Here is a 21,902-nt window from a genome sequence, read left to right as displayed (position 1 = left end):
ATCTTCTGCGGACACGTACCGGAATTCAACCATCTCTGGACAAGGTAAGCGTGCTTTGCTCTTCGTAGCAGTAGAATTGCGACCAATGATTAATGATGGGGCATCAGTTCTTGCGTCAGCAGTGATCTTGATGTTACAGAATGTCATAGTATGACCTTGTCTGTATGCAGTTTCGATGCAGTCCAGTAATTTGTCATTGAATATCTCCCCTGGTAGAGATTTTTTACCATCTGTGATCAAGACTTTCACATAAGTCATCTTGGGTCCATGTCGTCTGGTCGATGCCAATTGTACACGTCCATCGAAGCTGACTTGCGTGCCATAGAAACTGGCGGAATTGTCGAAATTTGGAATATGAGACGGGGTAGCCCGTTTCAAGTCAATATCTAGCTTGCGCTTGGTTGCAGTATTTTCGTACGGGTTGTATTTACATGCCATGGTGTAATTATGCCTGTAAGTATGTCACTAGGGAAAAAGAGCCTTGTATTTATATTCAAATGGTTGGGGGAAAAAGGCCGAGAGTGTCATAAAATTTCTTGCCGAGTTTTGCCGGTTCTGTTTAACTGTTTTAAGTACCTTCTTCCAATTGTCATGTGGCTCACAGTATCTATAAGTAAGTGTAAATTGGCTATGCGAGTATGGCACTAGAGAAAAAAGAGGCTTGTATGTATATTCAAATGGTTGGGGGGAAAAGGCGAGTAGAGGGTCATAAAATTCCTTCCTGCGTTTTGCTGGCTCTGTTAAACTGTGTTGAGTCCCTTCTTCTGCTTGTCATGTGGCTAGAGCAGGGGTGGGCAAACTTTTGAGCTCGCGGGCCGCATTCAACATCTGAATCCATTCGCGGGCCGCACTATATATAATTGGGATTATAACCAAAACGAATAATGGTATTTGATTATATAGTGAGGACATGGAGATAATATGTGTGCATATTTAAAACAAACCATTGCTTTGATGATATCGTACACGCGCCATAAACATAGTAGCGAGATTTCATAGGCTAGTCGACCTCAATAACCAATTTGTCAAAACTATAGAGATGAAAGTCGGTTGTCCCGATTCTTAGAATATGATTGAAATTGAAATCTGTGAGCAGCGATCTGTTCATAGATTTACTAATTCCACTTTTGGTTCAGTTCCAGGACACACAATGCTGACAGCATCAGAGCCACGTTAGCTTCAAACACGCTTCTACTATATGTAGATAAAATATAAATACCCCAATTCTACGCACACAGAGAAGGAATCTACCTTATACACGCGCGAATCGTTTTTTTATAAGCACACCACTGAAATAATTAGAACTGGAGTGGTCAATCTGAAATCACATACTCGTGAAACGAATTATGTCAATCTCGTTTAGGATTTCCGTGATGTTTACCAGTTGAAATCTTTTAAACTGCGTGGGCCTTGAGATCGGGCTGTCGCGCAAGAAATTAAACATAAAAATAATATAGGAAGTATTTACCTTAGAACAGTGGTTCTCAAACTTCTTAAGTCACGCTCCCCCCCCCTTATGGTGGTGAAAGATTTCGCGCCCCCCTTATCGTCATATCACAAAACGCTACCAGGGTGCCAGCAAACCTAACGGATAGTTTGATGGCATGGAAGGTTACGACTGTGGATGATTATTTTTTAAATATGAAATTCCGACTAAATACAGAGCAATAATTATGAATTGGACGTAAATCGCGCGGAGCGCGAATAAAATCCTCAGTTGAGCTCAGCTTCGCGCCCCCTTCAGATGCTTTCACGCCCGCCTCCTCCAGTTTGAGAATCACTGCCTTAGAATTATCATGGTGAAATGCACTAAGAAAAAGTTTAATCAAGTCAAATCCTTGCATTAATTCGATTTTTAGTACGCATTTTATCAATATTTTTAATAAGTTTCTTTAGACTCTCGCGGGCCGCACAGAACGGTGTTGCGGGCCGCATGCGGCCCGCGGGCCGTAGTTTGCCCACCCCTGGGCTAGAGTGTCTATAAGTAAGCGTAAATTGAGCTTACAATCACAAATCTTTGCTCATAGCTATGGCTGATAACGGGATACCAGAATTGATGGAAGGTGGTTATCCGGTAGACCTGCTAGAGGCGATTAGCCCAGCAAATGATATCCCAGAAAATGTAGAAAATCCAGTCCAACCTCCTGCATTCCCATCCAGACGTAGACCTTGGGGTGAGAAGTTTGGGAAATACAGTAGACGAATGATGGAGCACCTCAAGGCGACCGTTGTTGAGGCCATCGCAATCAGTCCATCTGAAGCGATCTTCACTATCCTGGGTGAAGTGGATGATATACTTTCGAGATCTAGTTTTCCCTCCCATGAATCTTTCACTCAAGATTATAACCGGATAGAACAAGAAATTTCGCAAATACTATCTCAGTCGAACGGGCAGGATTTGCGTATGCAATTACCCTTGGAACGCATCATGCGGGCGAAAGTTACCTTTCTCAAAGAGATGTCAGCTGCCAGAGCCACCATGAAATTTTATACGAATGTGTAACTGTTTTTGGTGTACTATCGTGTTTTTATCGCATGCTTATGTTGTAATATCATATGTATTTATGTGTGTTTTGTCCTACCTGTTAGTGATTCTGTGTTTTTTGTTTCCAGAATGTCTAGGCGACGAAACCTTGTTAGAATTGTGTCTGATTTTTGCACAACCAAGCAGCTTGGGTATACCTGAAAATCTGATCGAGATCGTGGAAGAAAACTGGCACTCCATTCGCAGCTCAACACTCGCACCGCACAGTATACGCAGCCCACACAATTTCCGTATACTCGGCCGCAGTCCAAGTGACGTCATCAACGATCTACAGGACATCTTCGTCTCACAACAGTATGGTTTTAGAATCAATTATGCCTTCGGCCACATACTTGATAATGTTGTGACAAGCGAATTGAGATACTATCACGCGTCCGAGAACGCCGGTGTTATGTTGGATACACCTAAAATGATTGCCAATCGTAGTGACTTTGACCAATTTGTAAGCGATATAGACCTGGACGCGGGCTTCGAGAGTGCTCGCTTTCAAAGAGACGATACTAAATTTGATGTCTTGGCGGTCACAAACATAACCTTTTATGTATACAAATCAGACTTCAGATTAATTGGGTGTAGTGCTTTCAACATACCAAAGTCTATTGTGAATTCACATAGTGTTTTGGGTTTAATGAAAAATCGATATAGTGTACCATATGACGATCATTATTGTATATTTCGCTGTGTTGCTGTTATGCTTTGTGGTGGTAATCATTATAGTGGTGACTTGCAGTCTAAAACACTCTCTCTGGTGGCACAATATTCCGCTTTATATGGGGACCCTGATTCTGGAGTATGTATGAACGATTTATATAAAGTCGAGTCATGTCTTAAAGTATCCATCTGTGTCTATACATTGAAAGAAGGAGTTGGTTATATACTACGACATGGTGCTCGGGAGGGATTGAAAATTCACGTTCATTTAGAGGGGGGAAGACATTCATGTTATATTAAAAATTTGAACTTATATTGCAAGAATTATAGCTGTGATACCTGTCATCGCCTGTTCAGTTCAAAATACTTCCTCGATCGCCATAATTGTTTTAGAGATATTCTTAATCACTACCGTGGAGGTATGTTCAAGCCTGAGCCTACTATATTTGAAGCGTTGGATGAGTTGGGGATAATCGTGCCCAAACCATCTCGTTTCTACCCGTATAACTTAGTTTTTGACTATGAAAGTATATTACAAAAAGGCTCGACTCCAAGCGATACTGCTAATGTGCACTATGTATATCATCATATCCCGGCCGCGGTGGCCTTCGCATGTAATTACCCAGGGTACGAGACTCCAGAAGTACTGATTAGTGATGGCGACCCTGGGTCGCTGGTTGCTAGAATGATGTCCCGGTTTGAATTGATCCAAAGTGAGTGTTTTGAGGCATTATGTCAACAATTTCATGATGTGTTGGAACGACTAGATTGTATTGCTGAAGAAATGCATACCGCTGAGCCGGATGTCAAGCGTATGAGCCCAGCAACCTTATTGAAACATCGTTTTTTGAATTATTTGAGTCAATTACCTGTATTCTCTTTCAATGGGTCTCGTTATGATATACCTTTGATTATCCCGTATCTGGTGGAGTACTTATCAGACCCTATCAGTATTGTTAAGAGAGGTACGTCGTACATGTCTTTGTCGACTGGTCGATTTCGATTTTTGGATGTGACCTTGTATCTTGGTGCCGGTACAAGTTATGATGCATACATACGTTATCCTATCTGCGCTTCAACGAAGGCTTTTTTTCCGTATAACTATTTCACTGATTTATCGGTATTGGATGAAAAATGTCTTCCAGACCACATACATTTTTATAACAAACTGAAACGGTCTAATATAACTGATGAACAATATCTTTGGTGTCAATCAAAGTGGGTAGAACATAAAATGACTACTTTTCGTGACTATCTATCTTTCTATGTCAGTTTAGATGTCGGGCCGTTACTGGAGGCCCTCACAAAGCACAAGCAACTCTTTGCTCGTTACTCAATTGACATGAGTAAAGACGGTATATCTTTGCCCTCTCTAGCCTCAAGGTTGGTGTTTAATAGCACACCACCTGTATTCACCTTGTTGAATCAAAAGTATAGCCATATACACACCTTGATACGTGAAAATCTACAGGGCGGGCTTTCTGTTGTTTCATTGCGATATGCAGAGGCTAAAGTCACAAAAATCAAACCCCAAATCTATGGTGATAACGCGCTACCTGTAGAACAGGTGCTAGGTCTGGACGCGAATTGTCTCTACCTTGATACTCTCCGTTCACGATTACCGGGGGCTATCCTTGTCTGTGGTCGCCTAATGAAGATTTTACTTTATTCTCCAGGACAAAAACAGCACCTCTCTATGGAAAAATGGCTCACCAATGGCTAAGCTACATCGCACACTGTCGGGGGGTCAAAATCCAACATCAATTCAATGGTCCTGAGCATCGTTTCGGCCTGCTCCAGATTTGTATTGATGGGTATTATAGGACCCCACAAGGGCCTGTTGCACTTGAGCTGTTTGGATGTTTTCACCACGGCCACGGCTGCGAGTTGGGAGCCAGCCCGGATCGTCAAGCCCGCTGGGCCGCGACGCAGCGTAAAATCCAGTATATTCAAAAAGTGGGGTATAAATTGGAGTACATCACAGAATGTCAATGGGTCATTATGCGCCAGCGAAGTGATATAGCGGCCTTTATTCAAACTCTCGAATCCAGTAAAATGGTGAAATGTCGGGTCCTTTCAAGTTCGAAACTCTTAGAGTTGGTGTCAAAAGATCAATTTTTTGGGGCCGTCGAGGTCGACATTCATGTGCCAAGTCATCTCAAAGAGCATTTTAGTGAGTTCTGTCCCCTGTTCAAACATGCTTACGTAAGTCGTGATGATATAGGACCGTACATGAAAGCATTTGCTGAACAACATGGTTTTTTGAAACGGCCACGGAAATTCTTGATTGCTACTCTGCAGGCCACAAAAACATTGTTAATAACACCACTATTGAAGTGGTACCTCGAGAATGGGTTAATCATTACTAAGGTATATCAAGCTATCGAGTTTGAACCCATTGAATGTTTCAATTCTCTTGTAGATACGATAACCGAGGCTAGAAGACGGGCTGACGATGATCCGTCCCAGAAGCCACTGGGGCAGTTCTATAAAGACATTGGAAATTACTGTATAGGGAAGACTATCTCGAATTGTACAAAATATTCTGATGTCAAGATTGTTAACCGCCAAAAAGCAATGGTCTTGGTAAATGACTCCAGATTTAAATCGATGATTGAGTTGTCACCAGATATTTTTGAGGTGTCCATGAAATTGAGAAAACATGTTTGGAGCCAACCTAACCACATTGGGTACTTTGTCTATGGTTATGCGAAATTGGCCTTATTACGGTTCCATTCGTATCTGTCTACCTACCTCCTGCCACGGTCCATCGCAGTAGCATACAGCGACACTGACAGCTGGTACGGTGCTATCTCCTCTGACAGCCTGCTAAAAGTTGTACGACCCGAAAAACAAGCAGAATTTTTTGAAAATTTTCACAAATATTTTCCAGCAATCGCCTGTGACGAGCACCGTAGCGAATTTTTGGCCAATCCTCTCTCGTTCAATGATAAACGTGCCTGTTGCAAAGCTCGTAATCGATATGATCAACGGACCAGTGGTCTTTTCAAAATTGAGGCACAATCGAATATTTTCGTTGGTCTGTCTGCAAAGACTTATTATTGCAATGAGGATAAGTACTCATGCAAAGGGCTCTCAAAAGTAAACAAACTGACTGCTGACATCTACCGGAAAGTGTTGTTTGAGAAAAAACCACATGGTGATGTTAATTCTGGTTTTGTGCGGAAGAATGCTTCCATTTTTACCTATGAGCAATTTCGATCAGCCCTGTCTCACTTCTACTGTAAACGAATAGTCGAATCAGACGGTATTCATACGAGACCCTTGGAACTATGATTTTTTCAAATGTGCACTGTTCGTGTTCTCTGCTTTTTATATCTGGTTTCCCATTATGCTCTCATGTTGACTCAAGTGAAATTATTCTATGCATCTTGAAGCTTTTCACAATAGTGCTCGTTTTCTCGTGTTGTTTACAGACGATAGCATTAACACCACAGGTCAATAGCTTACAGCAGGTGGGGAAAAGCGTATTGTGTTTCATGATTGTATAATATAATGAGCTTTTTTTCTTTTCAGATTTTATCGACGTATAGAAGGAATCGTGGTGAGTTGAAACTGTTATGATTCATCATAAATTAAAATCATAATTGTCTCAATTCTCAGATGGATCAATACATCGATCATGCAGAATTCTTTCCGCTACGGGAGTACATGTCTGGGTACGATCATTTACCCCCATGTGAGCAGAAAGACAAATTTGAGATTGGCGTTCTGTTCGGCTTGATCATACGACACGAGTGCGGTGCAGACCGGGTGGAGCTTTTGGCTGAGGTCTTGAAGATAGAGGCTTTGAACATGGACGTGAGAAGACTCAGAAACATTTTGGAGGAGATTGGGGGTGTGTAAATATGCTCTTAGCTCTCTGTCGTTGCTAAGGCACGTTTATTCATAGACACAAGAATCTGCTGGCGTCCTCCTCGACCGTCTCAGCTGCAAGACCTGTCGAGTCGCATGGAATTCCTAAAAACAGGTGAGGTTGTATATTGTGACACACAAGTATGGTGTCTTACTATTATTTTATTTTATAGTGTTTCGGCGGCACGTCAAAGACATGTTAAAACGAAGACACTATTTTGCATGCATACATTGCTTATCTTTCGGTGCTCACTGTGAAATTTTATTCCACATTGAACGCTTTTTCTATCATCAACGCTTGTCGCTTGCGACTAGTTTTCGAAGGCGGCGTTTCAGTTTGTAATACGTGTGTTATTTTTTTTTTTTTTTTCAGATGACTCATAATTCGGCTACCGATTTCATTAGTCATGTTTGTGGCCAGCTTTCACTCAATAGACTTCACCGTGACACCCAAGCCAACTGGCATCGTGTCACTGTGCTGAAAGATATTCTGCTGGAAGACAATCTGACCGATCAGCAAACTACTCACTTCAAGAAAGAGTTGCAGGATCGTCTACACATTGCCACCACCTTGAGACCAGGTAACAAAGCGGTAATAGTCATTACCCGACACATGTGTAACTGTTCTTTGTCTTCTAGAATGGATGAGCTTTCGAGACGACCTGTTGCGGTGTGTGACGGAGCTGCAGTTTCTACCTGTGTTCACATATGAAGGCGACGATGTGACGAGCCGACTGCTAACTGATGCCCGTATCTTGAATCGTCGTCAAGTTGGTTTCACAGACCCAACCGATCGTGCCGCCTGCAGCGTACAGAGCCGCAATCAGCGCTTGACTCACGAAGGAAACGACAACAACCGATACCGCTTCATGAACCAGGGTTATCTCCGAGCGGGTCATAGAGAAGATCGTCGCGCCCCTAAATCCGTTGACACATCACCAACCGTGGTTGACGCCCCGTTTGTCGTGGCGACACCGCAGCGTGCCAGAGACATACATCAGTCGCCAGTGCTACCAAGACCGAATCTGACTGCCCCGTTTGTCGTGGCGACACCACAGCGTGCCAGAGACATACATCAGTCGCCAGTGCTAATAAGACCGAATCTGACTAAAATCGTAACAAAAAAGTCACCCGGCCGGGTATCATCTTACCCTCCCCCTCGTAGACCTCGAGTCTTGGCCATGACACCGCTGAGCCCTGATGATGCCTCGTCTTCTCGTGTCGATTATGACACCTCGCTTCTGGTGTAAAAAGACGGCCTCGTGGACATTGTAAGATTCGCTGCGTGAACGGTTTGCGTGACGCTCAGAATCGGCATATTTTTTCGTGTACCTGTCCTTACTTGTTATATATAGAAGTGTGTTTGTGAATACATGTCTCGTCGCGTCAAAACAGCCTTGGTGATGGATTTCTCGACAGGGAGGGCATGTCTTTTGGCAGGACCGTCGTTTTCGGGGAAGAATACTTTTATATTTAAAGTCATAAAAAATATCGATCAGCTTTCAAAGGGGCGAATTAAAAGAATTGTCTATTGCTATACGGCTTATCAAGACTCCTTTAACGAGCTGCAAGGCGTTGAGTTTTACTCGGATCTCTCCATTTTGGATGAGTTGGCGACAAGCCGCCCCTGTCCTACTCTATTAATTATTGACGATAAAATGGAATTTTCGGACAGGGTGACCCCCTTCTTTACAGTCTACGCGAATCACGGATCGGTGACCACAATATTCGCGGTACAAAATCTATATTTCCAGTCCAAAAGATCAAGGGACCTCAGTCTCAGCACCCAGTATTTGATTATCATGCGTAATCCTAGAGATCGATCTCAGATTAGGGTGCTTGGCAAGCAAATGTATCCGGGTAACTCAAAGTTTCTAGTTGACGCGTATGCTGACGCGACAAAGAACGCTCACAGATACCTATTTATAGATTTGACGCAAGCCACACCCGATTCTAGTCGTGTTAAAACAGGGGTGTTTCCTGGGGATGAACTCGTGTTGTACACGCCACTATAAATAGCGAAAGTGCCGGCACTTTGACACTATATTCATAATGGCTCGGACCAAATCGCTGCCGAAACGTCACTGTTATATTAAGAAGCACGGCGAGACTTTGAAATTTCTGTCCAAGGCGTCGCCCGCGGTAAGGAAGGACATATTATTGGGGAGCTCTTCTGGTTTGGTGAAAGCATTTTGTGAAGTCTGTGTGAATGTTTTGAACGGCAATCTACGACTGTCAAAACGCCATATACAAAATTTACACCCGCACAAAGACAAAATTCGAAAGCTGACAAGTAAAAAGTTGAGCCTGAAGACCAAGAGACGTGTATTACACGCCAACACCCAGCGAGGAGGTTTTATTAGTGGGATCTTGTCGATCCTGCCATTGGCGGCATCGTTGTTGAAATCTGTTTTTGGCAAAAAATGAATTTCAAAAAAGTGGTCATATCGCCTAACCCTCTAGCTCCCTCTAACGCGACTGATTTGAACTCCGAGTTGGACCGATCGATCAGCGCGATTTTGACTATGGACGTTTCGGCTGACAAGAAATTGTCCTTGTATAACTCTGCCATCTCAAAGTATAAAAGTCAACGGGGTCAGATCGACAAGCCTCTTCAGATGAAGATGACCAACACCTCCAACGGGTTCACGAACGATCAGATAGCCACTCTCCGCGAATTACTGCACGAAGTGAAGCCGGGTCGGGTCACCTCGAAAGTAACACCGAAAGCCCCGTCGTCTCCAAGTACCCCCACCACAAGCAAGATAGCTAAAAGATCACCGCCACTGCAAGAGATCATCAAACGTAGCCGGCGAGCTAACAGGAAGCCGCCCCAGCTCTACGGGTCGTGGACGGCCTACGACGATGACGAGTAAGGATAAATATTTTGATATCAAAGCGCCGGCGAGCTATCGCGGTAAATACTTACACCCCGACAAGAAGGATTTGAAACGAGAGGATAGCTACACCCTATTCTATCCGTATACAGGCAAATTTCAACGCCAGAAGACGATCGTCGGCGGGCCATTCATTCAGATCCAGAGTGACCTCATGGACTTGTCTAATATTTCTAGTAGCAATGACGGCTACCGTTATGTGTTGGTGTCAATTTGTTGTTTTTCGAAATATATGTTTTTACACGCGACGAAGCGAAAGCGTCCGATAGATATGGTCGAGGGCTTCAACCAGGTATTCGCTCATAGGAGGCCACACGTCGTTCAGACTGATGCCGGGAAAGAATTTACCGGGTCGGTTATATAGAGGTTTTTTAGAGACAACCACGTCAAGCACTTTTTTACCAACAGCGACACTAAGGCTAGCATCGTAGAACGGGTAATCCGTACAACCCGCAATGTATTGAATCGCTACTTTGTCAAGAACCGCACACATCGCTACATCGACGTGTTGGGTGATATCGCAGAGAGCTATAACCAAACGTATCACACCGCGATTTTAATGCGACCGTCGGAGGTTACCAATAGCAACGCGTCTCTGGTGTTCGATAGACTATACAACGGGACCGGACCTCCGGTGTCACCCAAGCTATCCCTCGATCAACCAGTCAGAATTACCACCCGACGTGCCACGTTTGCGAAAGGTACAGCGGGGTCTTGGACTCGCGAGATATTTTACGTACACACACGGAAATGGGGGAGCCCCGCTACGTACACCCTCCGAGATTATAACGGGGACGTAATTAGTGGAACATTCTACGAAAGTGAATTGCAAGCCATCGATAAAAAAGACGATGTCTATCGCGTAGAATCGATACAGAAAGTGATCGGTAGGGGACGGAACCGGAGATATCTAGTGCGCTGGGAGGGTTATCCAAAATCGATGGACTCTTACGTCGACGGTTTTGTATAAAACAGAGACGGGGACTCAACCGTGGTAATCATGGATTTATCGCAGCGGGGTACGTTACGGATACCTTTGGTGGTTCTACAGCTCGCGATACTGTTTTTTATCGTGGGGGTAACTGTATATAACTTATTCACCGAGACCCAGACGGATCTATCTTCGTTAACTAGGGTACTGTCTCTCCAAACCGCCGACGAGGATGACTCTTCTGGTTTTGCCGAGTAATTCTTCAATGAACGTTTTTAAGGCAAACACCGCGAACGATTTTGTAACCCAACTATTCTCCGAGTTAAAATATGATACAGAAAGATATGAGGCAGGGCTTGCGGAAGTCATGTTCCCAGTGAGCTTCCAGCCCACGTTCACGGTAGACCACAAGCGTGCGGGTATCGAATTTTCTGACAGGGGCCATCGCCACGTGTATCACATCCCGGCCGGCAAGTATCGCAGTGTCCCAGATATGTTGGAACAGTTTCGCTTGCGATACGAGAAAGAAATTACAATCAAGCAATATACCGGTGGCGTGTTCAGCTTGAACTTTGAGTATCTCAAGAGTCGATTTCCACAGGCCGACGAGCCCTTGATACGGGTCAAAATAATCAGTGGTGCGGGTCCGCGTCTCATTAGCATCGAAGACACGTTTCCGCGTTATTTTACAGTGGAACATCATGTTTTGAAGAAACAGAAACCAATAGAGTTCCTAATCAGACCGAAAACCATCGTGAAAGATGTAGACACCATTTATATATACACCGATCTGATCAGACCTCGTGTATTCGGCAGCGAGCTAGTACCTCTCCTTCGAAGCGTTCCGGTGACCGCGCAAGAAGGAAAAATACAGCACTGTGTATATGATAAACCTTACTTTTTTCCCCTGGCCAAGAGTAATATTCGAAATATACGAGTATATCTTCGTGACAAGAACAATAACCCTGTCGCGTTTAAAACAGCTCCCGTTACAGTGACTTTACTGATCCGTCGAGGAGCCGTCAAAGCGTTATGAGCTATATCACGATATTCGGAAGCGGACCCGATTTCACGGTTGAATTACCGGTTGAAATCGAATCGGAGGGTAAACAGATCGCTCTCCGAGAAATTAGCTTCAACCACGATTTTCAAGAAAGAATTGTGATCACAGAACCCACCCCGGCCATGAGCTTCTGGAATACGATTGTCAAAGACGTCACCGAAGTCTATGAGTTACCCACCGGAGATTTCGATAATATCGATCAATTAATGCAAAGAATTAGCGAGGAACTCGTGAACAGCTATCACTGGTACTTTACGCCCAGCCAGAATCGATTGGTATGCGAGGGATTCCCACCGAATTCTTCTCTGCTCACATCTACGCTCGGGCCTTACGCGAATTTCGGTAACTACCGTCTCATACACGAGCATCAGAGATACGATATTGACGACATCATCGCGGAGGAGGGAGAGGTTCCGATCTCATTACGCGTGGTTGAGCACATTGAATTCGATGTGTGGTATATCCCGTCGATCGTAAAATCTCAGTATTTATTTATATATTGCGATTGCGTGCGCCATCTCCCGGTAGGTGATTATATGTCCAGACTTCTACGAATCATCCCCGTTACGGTACCGGAAATGAAACGACAGCACGTATCATTCAGGAAACCGTTTTACCTACCCGCCGATGCCAAGAGCTTCCGTAGCGTACGCATCAGCATAAGAGATTCTCTTGGAAAAGAACTTAAATGTGGTGACATTGAATTGACCCTTCACTTACGAGATGACGTTCCAAACACTGACCGGTGACGGACCCGTATTTACCCTCCCGCACGGAATGGATTGTAAAGGTCTTGAGATTGCTCTTATGGAGATAAACTTTGTTCGTGAGTCGTGCGAAAGCCTCTACGCTTTTATCTACTGTAATGACATCGAGTCGACGCCGGTGGGTGACGCTTTGGTCCCGTTGCTAAGAGTCGTTGCGCTACACGAGGGAGAGCGACAAAACCATATATTTCAAAATCGATACTACGCCAAAGTCAGACTCGACTGTTTCGAGTATTTCTACATCTATATAAGGGACGAGTATGGTGAATTATTGGACATCTCGGGTTTGGACCTCACGATACATCTCAGGGTGTCGTTATGAAAGTGCACTATTGCTGTGACCGAGAAGCCGTATTGCACCACTATCAGACCGGGGCTGGGAATTACGGGTTTTACCGGGGGTCCAGGCAAAGCGGTAGCGGACTCGCGTCGATTTTTCGAACCATAGGCCGGGCGGTCTTACCTCTAGTGTCAAAAGGCTCCAAGATACTAGGGAAACAAATCCTCCGCACCGGATCTAATATCGCGAAAGATTTGGTGGCCGGGCGCTCGTTCAAGCAATCCGCTATATCACGGAGCAAAGAAGGAGGTCTGCAGCTTCTCGATACCGCGATCGGGGGTCGTAAACGAAAAGCCCCGAAAAAGCTTAAAAAGGCCGCGCGGGGAGGTACCACGTCAAACAAGAAACGTAGACGTAGAGATATATTCGATGGCTAAATTGATGCACGAAAATTCGGCCGAGTGCCTCAACAGCGGATTAGATATTTTCACGGTACCCCCGACGCAAACGGCGGTCGCCGACACCAGCACTTTGATCGCTACACCGGATAAATTGGGCGATGTCATTGAGATTAACGTGAAAGGTAGCGATCACTACTTGGATTTGTCCAGCTCGTTTATGAAAATTCAACTACAAGTGACCAAAAAAGATTGCACCACGATCGGGGGAGACAACGTCGCTGTCGTATCGGATATATTCGACGCCTTATTCAAGCAGATCGATCTGTATCTGGGCTCGAAGCTGATCACCACATCGGACAACAATCACGCCTACAAAAGCTTCATTTTCCATCTACTAAATAGCTCTCGTGCGGCCGGGGAAACCTATCTGAAATGTATCGGCTGGATCCCAGATACGATGAAACAACGCCGGCTTCATGGCACGAAAAGCCCTGACCGCTGACAGTGCAACGCTCGAGGTCATCGGCAAGATACCGCTCGGTTTATTCGATCAGGATAGATATTTACTGGATAACGTGGATCTGTCGTTGCGATTAATTCGTAACGATGACGATTTCTGTCTCCTCGGGTCTGCCGACTCTAAAATCATACTGAAAAAAGTGGAATTGCACGTCAAGCAAATTCAAGTTTCAGACTCTGTCAGTTTGGCACACAAAACGATGCTTCGTACGCACACGGCGAAATGCCCTATTATAAAGCTCGAAATGAGTAATCACTCTTTTGGAGCGGGTGATACCTCCATTGAGAAAACGTTGATTTCTGGGTCATGCCTCGACGAATCGTGATTGGTCTGGTCCCGACCGCTGCCTATAACGGTAGTAAGACTCGAAACCCCTTTAATTTCTGTCACTATCACGTCGGAAATCTGGCTATCAACGTGAACGGGAAACTTTTGTACGGGCGTAATTTCAGATTCGACTTTGATAAAAACACAAACCTGGAGGGGTTTTTCAGCGTCTACCAATCCACCGGGAAGTGGGATGCTCAGGAAGATATTTTTATCGACTCTGAGAATTATAAGGCGGGGTACACTCTGTTTGCCTTCGATTTGACATCAGACCGTACGCATCAAGGCTGCTTTCAACTGGAGAAGACCGGGTCAGTGAAGCTTCACATGACCCTGACCGCGGGGTTGCCGGAAGGAGCGACTCTACTGTGTCTCAAAGAATACCAACAACTGTTGGAGATCTCAGAGAAGCGCGAAGTAGTGTCCGTATGAATACCGATCAAATTAATCATATTTTATTCAACCACCGCGACACGCGAGATTTATTTGCCGGTACTTTTGCGATCGATTTATTGCCAGCAAAACTACCTAAGCCGTACGCAGTCGTTATCAATTACGACCCTAACGCGAAGGGCGGCTCGCATTGGATCTGTATCTTCGCCGATCAAGATGGCACGCACTTTCACGACTCATTCGGGATTCCGCCTCTGAAGAAGGAGATCTATAGGTTATTGGGTGCGGACGATTATACCTTCACTAGTGTGCAATTACAGTCTTTACGTTCGTTTGTGTGTGGCGAACATTGTATCGCTTTCCTAATTAGAAAGGGTCAAGGTGTAGGTACCCTCGATTATTTAGATGCTTTTGGTTCTGATAAACGTGTGAATGATCGCCTCGTTTTTGATTTTGTAAACAAAGAAAAATCTACTTTGTGAACGCTCGTGGCTTGTATTTTCAGATTGTGTATATTGTTCAATAAACCTTGTACAGCATACGTTATACTCTTTTTACGAGCGTTCGGGAGTCGTTGGCGTCATAAAGATCATACTCGCTACTATCCAGGGAGCAAAAAGAGGTCAACTACGACAGTATGACGCAGACCAAAATCGTCACCCTGCATCGTTTCGTCTGGCCGAACGCGTTGACAATCCACCTAAAACACGAACCGGGATCTCACATACGGATCCGAAGAAACAAATACTATACCGACGTCATGTTTGACGGGCAAATATTCCCAAATCCCATCGTGTTTACACGCAATTGGATTAATCAACCCACCGAGGAACGACACGTCAAGACAGGAGAACTATACCGATTCGTCGGCGTGCATACCATTGAAATTAAATGTCAATCCATTGTTGTTCGGGGGAAAATATAAAAATTACTCAATACACAAGTCTCGTGTCCAGAAGTCAGGCGAGGTAGAATCCGGAGTGGAAAAGTACAAGTAGAATGACTCATGTCTGAGTACAAAGGTCAATCGAGATTCTTTGTTCGTTTTCTCTCAGTCAATCCCCCTTTTTTAATTGCCGCACAGTCAGAAGGGAATTCCCCTCGAGTATTGCTGCAAAACTGAGAATGAGCTAATTCTTCAATTAATTATTATATTGATAATTCTTGTTTGTTTATTATAAATCGCGAATGAGGGGATTCCGCACATTTATCCACCTACTTATATATTTACACATACATACATACATACACATACATATACATATACATTATACATATACGTATACATATAGTAGCTGCACAAGTGCACATACACAGCTATAAGCGGTGAATAAACAGAATGCAGTAAAAAAACTTGTAACATCTCCTGTTCGAATCTCATCGTTCAAAAGATTTGAACTCTGTGGTTGCCACTGTCACTGACCGCGATTCCTCCGTCTGACAAAAGACAAACTCCGACCGGCTGATTCATCTGACCCGGGTCTGAACCCGCGCTACCGAAGCGATTCACGAACTCTCCGTCGCTGGTGAAAACATGAACCCGGTGGTTGGACTGTTCAGCGACGATAATATTGCCATGATCATCTGTGGCGATTCCTTGCGGACAATTGAACTGAGAATCGCTCGTTCCTTCCGCCCCAAACTGGAAAAGATGGCGGCCGTACGAATCGAAAACATGGACTCTTTGATTGCCGACGTCACTGACGACGACCTGGAAAAAGGCGAAAGGTCACGAGAGATCAACTGCAACTCACGGCTCGCGCACTCTGCCGTTCGAAGCCACGGAAAGATAATGCGGATATTTCAAACTTTCCGAACCGAACTTCCGAACGAACTTCCCACCATCCGAGAAAACTTGAACTCGGTGATTGTTTGCGTCACAAACGTAAATCAGACCATTGTCGTCCGTTGCTACTCCCCAAGGGTAGTTCAGTTTTCCATCTCCTGAACCAAAATCCACGTCACTATCACCGATCACTGTAATGTCGCGCACTCGTCACCTGATCCTTCGCCACCGAACTTCCGAACGAACTTTCCTTGTTCGTCGAATATTTGGATTCGGTGTTTTACAAAGCCAACCCCATGGTCGGAGGCGACAATCCGTTCCCGTGACATCACACACACGTCTTTCACGAGCTTGAATTGGCCTTCTAACGTTCCGTCGTTCCCGATGATTCCCTTCACTTGTCCGTTCACGTCGAAGATCTTGAAGCACGAATGTTGTAGCTATGGAAGTGTTGTTGAAACCAAACTAACGAACCTGAATCCGATGGTTGTAGGTATCTGCGACCACGATGTCGTCAGCGGAGGTTGAGGAAATGCCAATTGGATGATCCAGTCGCACTAAGTTCGTACGATAAATCTTCCACCTAGCGTCATTTCCTTTCTTCCCGAAACACCTGCAAATAAAACCGATTCCAGCGGATTACGGCCATAAAGAAGCTTTGTGACTGAACCAAACCATTCACTTTTTAAATGGTCCTTTGTCCCGATAACGCTGCAATGCTTCTGTGATACGAGACCCTGAATCTGTTTGGGCTACAGGAGGTGCCGGTGCTACGCGGGCTGTAATAATGGATGGGCATTGGGCACGAGTCGTTTATTTGCGGGATGTCGACCTCACCTGACGGCTCTCTGGGTGCGTGAGGTCCTGCGCTGGCCCCATTTGTCTGCTGCCGTTCTGAACAGTATCGTTTTGAGAATGCGACAAAATCAGAACCGAAATCAAACCTGATATCCGCGGGACGTCGTTCGCGCCTCTTGTGACATCTCTAGGCGTGGGTTCACCCCCCAATGCATGCTGTGGATAAGCGGAAACGGCGCCAAAATTGCATATTGCGGAAAACACGACATCATCGTCGCCATTCAGGAACTGAACGAGTTTGATTCGTGTGGCATATAGCATTCTTGAGGGTTTCCGAAGATGCACTCACTTTTATTGCTTGACGAACTTTGTCCGACGGAATTTCTTTGCTCTGGATATGTCCGTGACATTGTTGCGCCAGCCAAATTATTTCACTCTGGAATTGCTGCATTTCATACCCACTGAGACGAAGTCCACTGTAAACGAAATAACTGTAGTTTGGTGGTATTAAATCCCGCTGGATCATGTGAAGGATGGGATTTGCAGTCGATACACGTTTTGGGCGTACATGTTTGTAGCTACACCTTAAAATATAGGGTGATTATTTCATGAAAACACCCTTTAACAGAGAACGATCGCAACGGGTGTAGGGTGTTCAGTTCAATATCATCTGTTTTGGTTGGGGCGATTCGATTAACACCACCCGACTATTACTGAATACGCTGATTTCACGCTTCATGTAGCATCGATGGGCGGGCGTAACGCGATTGGCAACTGAGACGGGATTAAGTCAAGTTTATTTCCGTTCGTTAAGAGATGTCGCAGCCACATTTCTACCAAACGATTGCGAATTTCACTACAGCCATTATTATTGAATGGGATGGGTCGATTTTAGAACCCATTTTCTACGTGTGATACGTTTATAGTACGCTATCAGCACCCGTATTTTATAGCATAGGGCTCTTCAACCGCGTGTATCATAGCCCTCTAGGGAAGCGGTGGGCGAGCTTTTGATCTCGCGGTCCGCATTAAGAACTTGAATCCATTCGCGGACCGCACTATATAACATTGTGATACTAAGCCAAAATTCAATATTGAAACCATAGTATTACCATGGATAATGCTCAAGCTTTATTTCATTTATTAAACTTGGAAATGAAATTTCCATGAGAACAACACGCAATATCCAAAAAGTGTAACAATTGTCCCCGGTCTCCCCTACCTTATACCGATCTCATCAAATATTTTGTCTCCATATAGCTATATAGATATTTATTTCTTGGGGGTCCAACGTTGTAATCAAGAAATCAAGTAACAGTAAATCACACGAAACGCAATTTAATCAAGCATCCAGAGTAATTTCATTTTTAGTAAGCATTTTATCAAAATTCTTACGTTACTTCTTACGTTATTTGTATGTGTTTAAGGGATTTGCATTATCCAGTATTGCATACCGCAGCTATATGGGGCAGCTGGGGCTAGAGCAGCTGGCGCAAATCAACATACCACTCCACGACACACCATGAATGAAGTTTCATCTAACATGCGACTTCGTGAAGTGTGTTGCGAAATAAAACCTTGAGCGCAAATGACTGCCGCACGTTGACCTAAGCCATCAATATGTATATTGTCAATTGTCCATATAGGCGCGGAATAGTCCCACGCTTGTTATCTGAAGTCATCAACTCCTTCATCTCTGCCAGTAAATCTTATCATGTGGACAGAGAGAGGATAAAAAATTATTAACATGGTATGGAATTACCAATATTATAGCCAAAATTCAATCCCAAACATGACAAATGTTTGTGCTATGCGTGACTACAATAAAGTAGACACAGAACCCGTATGATAGTAAAATGTTGCTCACAAGAAGTGGTGAAAAGGCCCGTCTCGAAAAGAGGTCGGGTTTATGGTTTGGTTTAAGGTCCTATGGGGGCCAAAGACCAACGATCTGGCGGTGACAGCCTAAGTACTGTTCCGGCCCTGCTGAAAACTATGAATTCCAAGTAGAGACGTGGATTACTATTCATATGTACAAGTAGACGTAGGGATTTTCAAGTAAGTGAAAAGGTATAGGCATATAATTTATCCCAACGAACTGTAAATTATGAAGTAGAAGTTGTGGTTTCTAAAACAGTATTATATGACTAGTTTAGTCTAACAAAATGAAATCTAAGGAATAGAAACCTAGCTTTCTATTCATCCAAGCGTAGAATTAGCGTTTTTCAATGATGTGAAAAAGTATATGCCTAGTTTTTTCGAACAAACTAAACTATGATGTAGGAGCAGTCTAATATCAAAACAATTGGCGTAGCAGGTAAAATGAGATTCAATTACTACTTTTACTGACCACCTCTGGTATTGAGCTATTTCCAGTTCGATTTATTTCGTTGATTCTTTATTGCAACATTCCAATTGTTGCTGCAATTATATATGATTGAAAATTGAGTAATTTTTAATGAAATCGGTCGGGTTCAGCAGAGATGAGACAGGTAATAACTCCACCATATTGGCGCACATGCTAAGGCGGTAAAATTTATCTTGGTTAACTAAGGACGTGGTTGAATCATTGCGAAAATAGCCTCGGATAGGGTGGGGTAGTGTACACTTTTTTTATTTACAGTGTAAAAATATACAACGAGTTACCTTCGACGCAAAACTCACCCCTCAAGTGTAAGTTCTCTTTCGCATATCTCACTCCCGACCTGGCAGTGAGTCATTAAAGCCGCCATTTTCGCTTCAAGGTCTTCCTGATCACACTGCAATGATCTGTATAAAACTGGAATTTTTGCAACAAAACATTGGACTGAGTCATGTAAGCCCTACACTCTGATCGAAAGGAGTGCATTCACACCCCGAAAGAGGACCTGCAAGGAAATATAAGCTTACGCCTTACCGGAATATGTATAGGGGAGTTCAAAAATGACTTGTTCTTTCAAATTGTACTGGCAACTTGATAAAATTGGTAATTTACCTAATTAAAGTCTGCACAACAAATTTGATTCATTTGCAACCAGTAGCCGCATTGCTATACATCAGAAGAAAGTTTGTTATTTTTTTTTATTTATTTAATAAATAGTATTAAATAAAAAAATCTAAATTTTCCGTGCACCCCATGGAATTTTTAGGTTGTCTATAGAAACAATGTTCACCAAATTTGGTTGAATTCCAGCCAGTTGAAGCAGAGTTATTGCCGTCGAGAAAATTTAGAATTGAATGAAATAGTATTTACTGCGGTGCATTCTTTAATTATTTGTTATAAGTGTGCCCATCGTACATACTATTTTATCAGAATCCGAATTTTTTATCATTATATAATAAATAAAAAACTTTCTTCTTCTGTAGCAATGCGGCTACTGGTTGCAATTGAACCAAATTTGGTGTACAGCCTTTAATTAGGTAGCCTAACAATTTTATCAAGTAGCCAGTGCAATTTGAGAAAAATTGTCATTTTTGAACACCCCTGATGTATTCAGCGTCTGACTATCGCTGCATTGATATTGATCAGAGTGTAAAACAAGCTTCAATACTTGCTAGCGATATTACCTTATAAACAAGTTATACCGTAGCCAACACCCCAGTCGCGCGGATTTGGTTTATGTGACACAAACATATCAAATCAAGATAGATTTAGTACGCCTGTTAGAATTATTTACATTTGACAACGATGTATTTTTACATCCACCTAATTGATTGGTTAATTGAGTACATTTATCAGACTACTACATGTAGTGTATTTCGTTCCTGATGTTGTATAATTGCAAGCCAAGCTCACAACAGAGAGTCGCTAAATATGCTCAAACGGATAGCAAACTTTTGTAATAAAGCAAGTAAAATTTGTGAAATTGGCATGGTGCATGCTCATTGCTCGTTTAGCGTTGAACCTTGTCACACCGCCAGCGCCTTGCCGAGAGTGGTCCGAACTTAAAATGGAAATAATTTTAATCAAAGATGATATAATGACGTGAAAAATTGTAATAAATGAAATTATTTCACAGTGCAGAACCTACTAAGGTTCGTTTGCGAACGCGAACCGCTGAATTTCCGAGGTTCACACACAGAACGCGAACGTGAACCTCACGCTCACATCATCCCTAAAATATAGATATATCGTTTTGAGCCGTAAATTTGTGTTACAAAAATGCCAAACGAAAACGGAAAACGGAAACCAACAAATCCCACAACTCAAATTCAAATTGGATAAAAGACCTCCACATTGATCATCTACGAACACCAGAACAACTATGGTCAGACATCTCCCAAGACATCGAGGAGGACTTAAAATGTTCACTGATCTGGAAAGTGGTTGGCCCTTACAAGTAGGGCTTTGGAGCAGCCGCAAATTTGCATTGCTCCAGCTCCGGCTCCGGAGCTTTCTTCTATCATACATTAGCTCCGGCTCCAGCTCCGGAGCCGCATCATTACCACTGCTCCGGCTCCAGCTCCGGCTCTGAAAACCATCGAAGGTCTCTGTCTAAATCAGGGGCGGGCAACCCGCGGCCTGCGGGCCATATGTGGCCCGCGAGAAGGTTTTGAGTAGCCCGCGAGCTAATTTCCCATTATATTATTGAAATTCCCTGTTATATTCTCAAAATTGTATTGCTCTGATTGTGAACTTGCAAGGCCAACCAAAAATATGATTAGTCTGGCCGGGACACTTGGGATGT

General features: G+C 43.7%; 3 protein-coding genes across 5 annotated transcripts in view; 2 read left to right on the top strand and 1 right to left on the bottom strand.

The window, feature by feature from the left end:
• The first annotated feature begins 922 nt into the window (after window positions 1–922).
• On the top strand, window positions 923–8,464 carry LOC145445131 (uncharacterized). 2 transcript variants are annotated; one of them, XR_013916894.1, is made up of 5 exons: window positions 923–6,761; window positions 6,821–7,055; window positions 7,110–7,187; window positions 7,246–7,653; window positions 7,712–8,464. XR_013916894.1 is itself a non-coding variant. In XM_080323268.1 (5 exons), the coding sequence occupies exons 4-5, from the start codon at window positions 7,446–7,448 to the stop codon at window positions 8,320–8,322; spliced, it is 819 nt and encodes a 272-aa protein (XP_080179394.1). In that variant the 5' UTR covers window positions 6,542–6,761; window positions 6,821–7,055; window positions 7,110–7,187; window positions 7,246–7,445; the 3' UTR covers window positions 8,323–8,464. The 2 variants fall into 2 exon arrangements, 1 of the variants encoding a protein (XP_080179394.1); XM_080323268.1 differs by having other exon boundaries at window positions 6,542–6,761.
• Window positions 8,465–14,237: 5,773 nt separating this feature from the next.
• LOC145444323 (uncharacterized protein F54H12.2-like) lies at window positions 14,238–14,690 on the top strand. The gene has a single exon (XM_080322268.1). It carries the CDS (start codon window positions 14,238–14,240, stop codon window positions 14,688–14,690), a length of 453 nt encoding a protein of 150 aa, XP_080178394.1.
• A 1,107-nt stretch (window positions 14,691–15,797) lies between these two features.
• The window catches only part of LOC145444491 (uncharacterized), a 39,946-nt gene continuing 33,841 nt past the window's right edge, over window positions 15,798–21,902 (bottom strand). For both annotated transcript variants that reach the window (XM_080322482.1, XM_080322483.1), the window contains 9 exons: window positions 19,900–20,004; window positions 17,585–17,711; window positions 17,382–17,523; window positions 17,275–17,331; window positions 17,120–17,216; window positions 16,912–17,050; window positions 16,652–16,856; window positions 16,417–16,595; window positions 15,798–16,362 (listed from right to left, as the gene is read on the bottom strand). In XM_080322482.1, coding sequence (XP_080178608.1) covers window positions 16,036–16,362; window positions 16,417–16,595; window positions 16,652–16,856; window positions 16,912–17,050; window positions 17,120–17,216; window positions 17,275–17,331; window positions 17,382–17,523; window positions 17,585–17,711; window positions 19,900–20,004 — 1,378 coding nt within the window. In that variant the 3' untranslated portion in view covers window positions 15,798–16,035. The remainder of the gene's footprint in view (window positions 16,363–16,416; window positions 16,596–16,651; window positions 16,857–16,911; window positions 17,051–17,119; window positions 17,217–17,274; window positions 17,332–17,381; window positions 17,524–17,584; window positions 17,712–19,899; window positions 20,005–21,902) is intronic.

This window comes from Botryllus schlosseri, chromosome 8, assembly GCF_051294905.1.
Source record: "Botryllus schlosseri isolate E-star chromosome 8, Bs_hap1, whole genome shotgun sequence".
Lineage (NCBI taxonomy): Eukaryota > Metazoa > Chordata > Ascidiacea > Stolidobranchia > Styelidae > Botryllus > Botryllus schlosseri.
The sequence above is the reverse complement of the archived record's forward strand: the minus strand, read 5'-3'. Positions and strand labels throughout refer to the sequence as shown.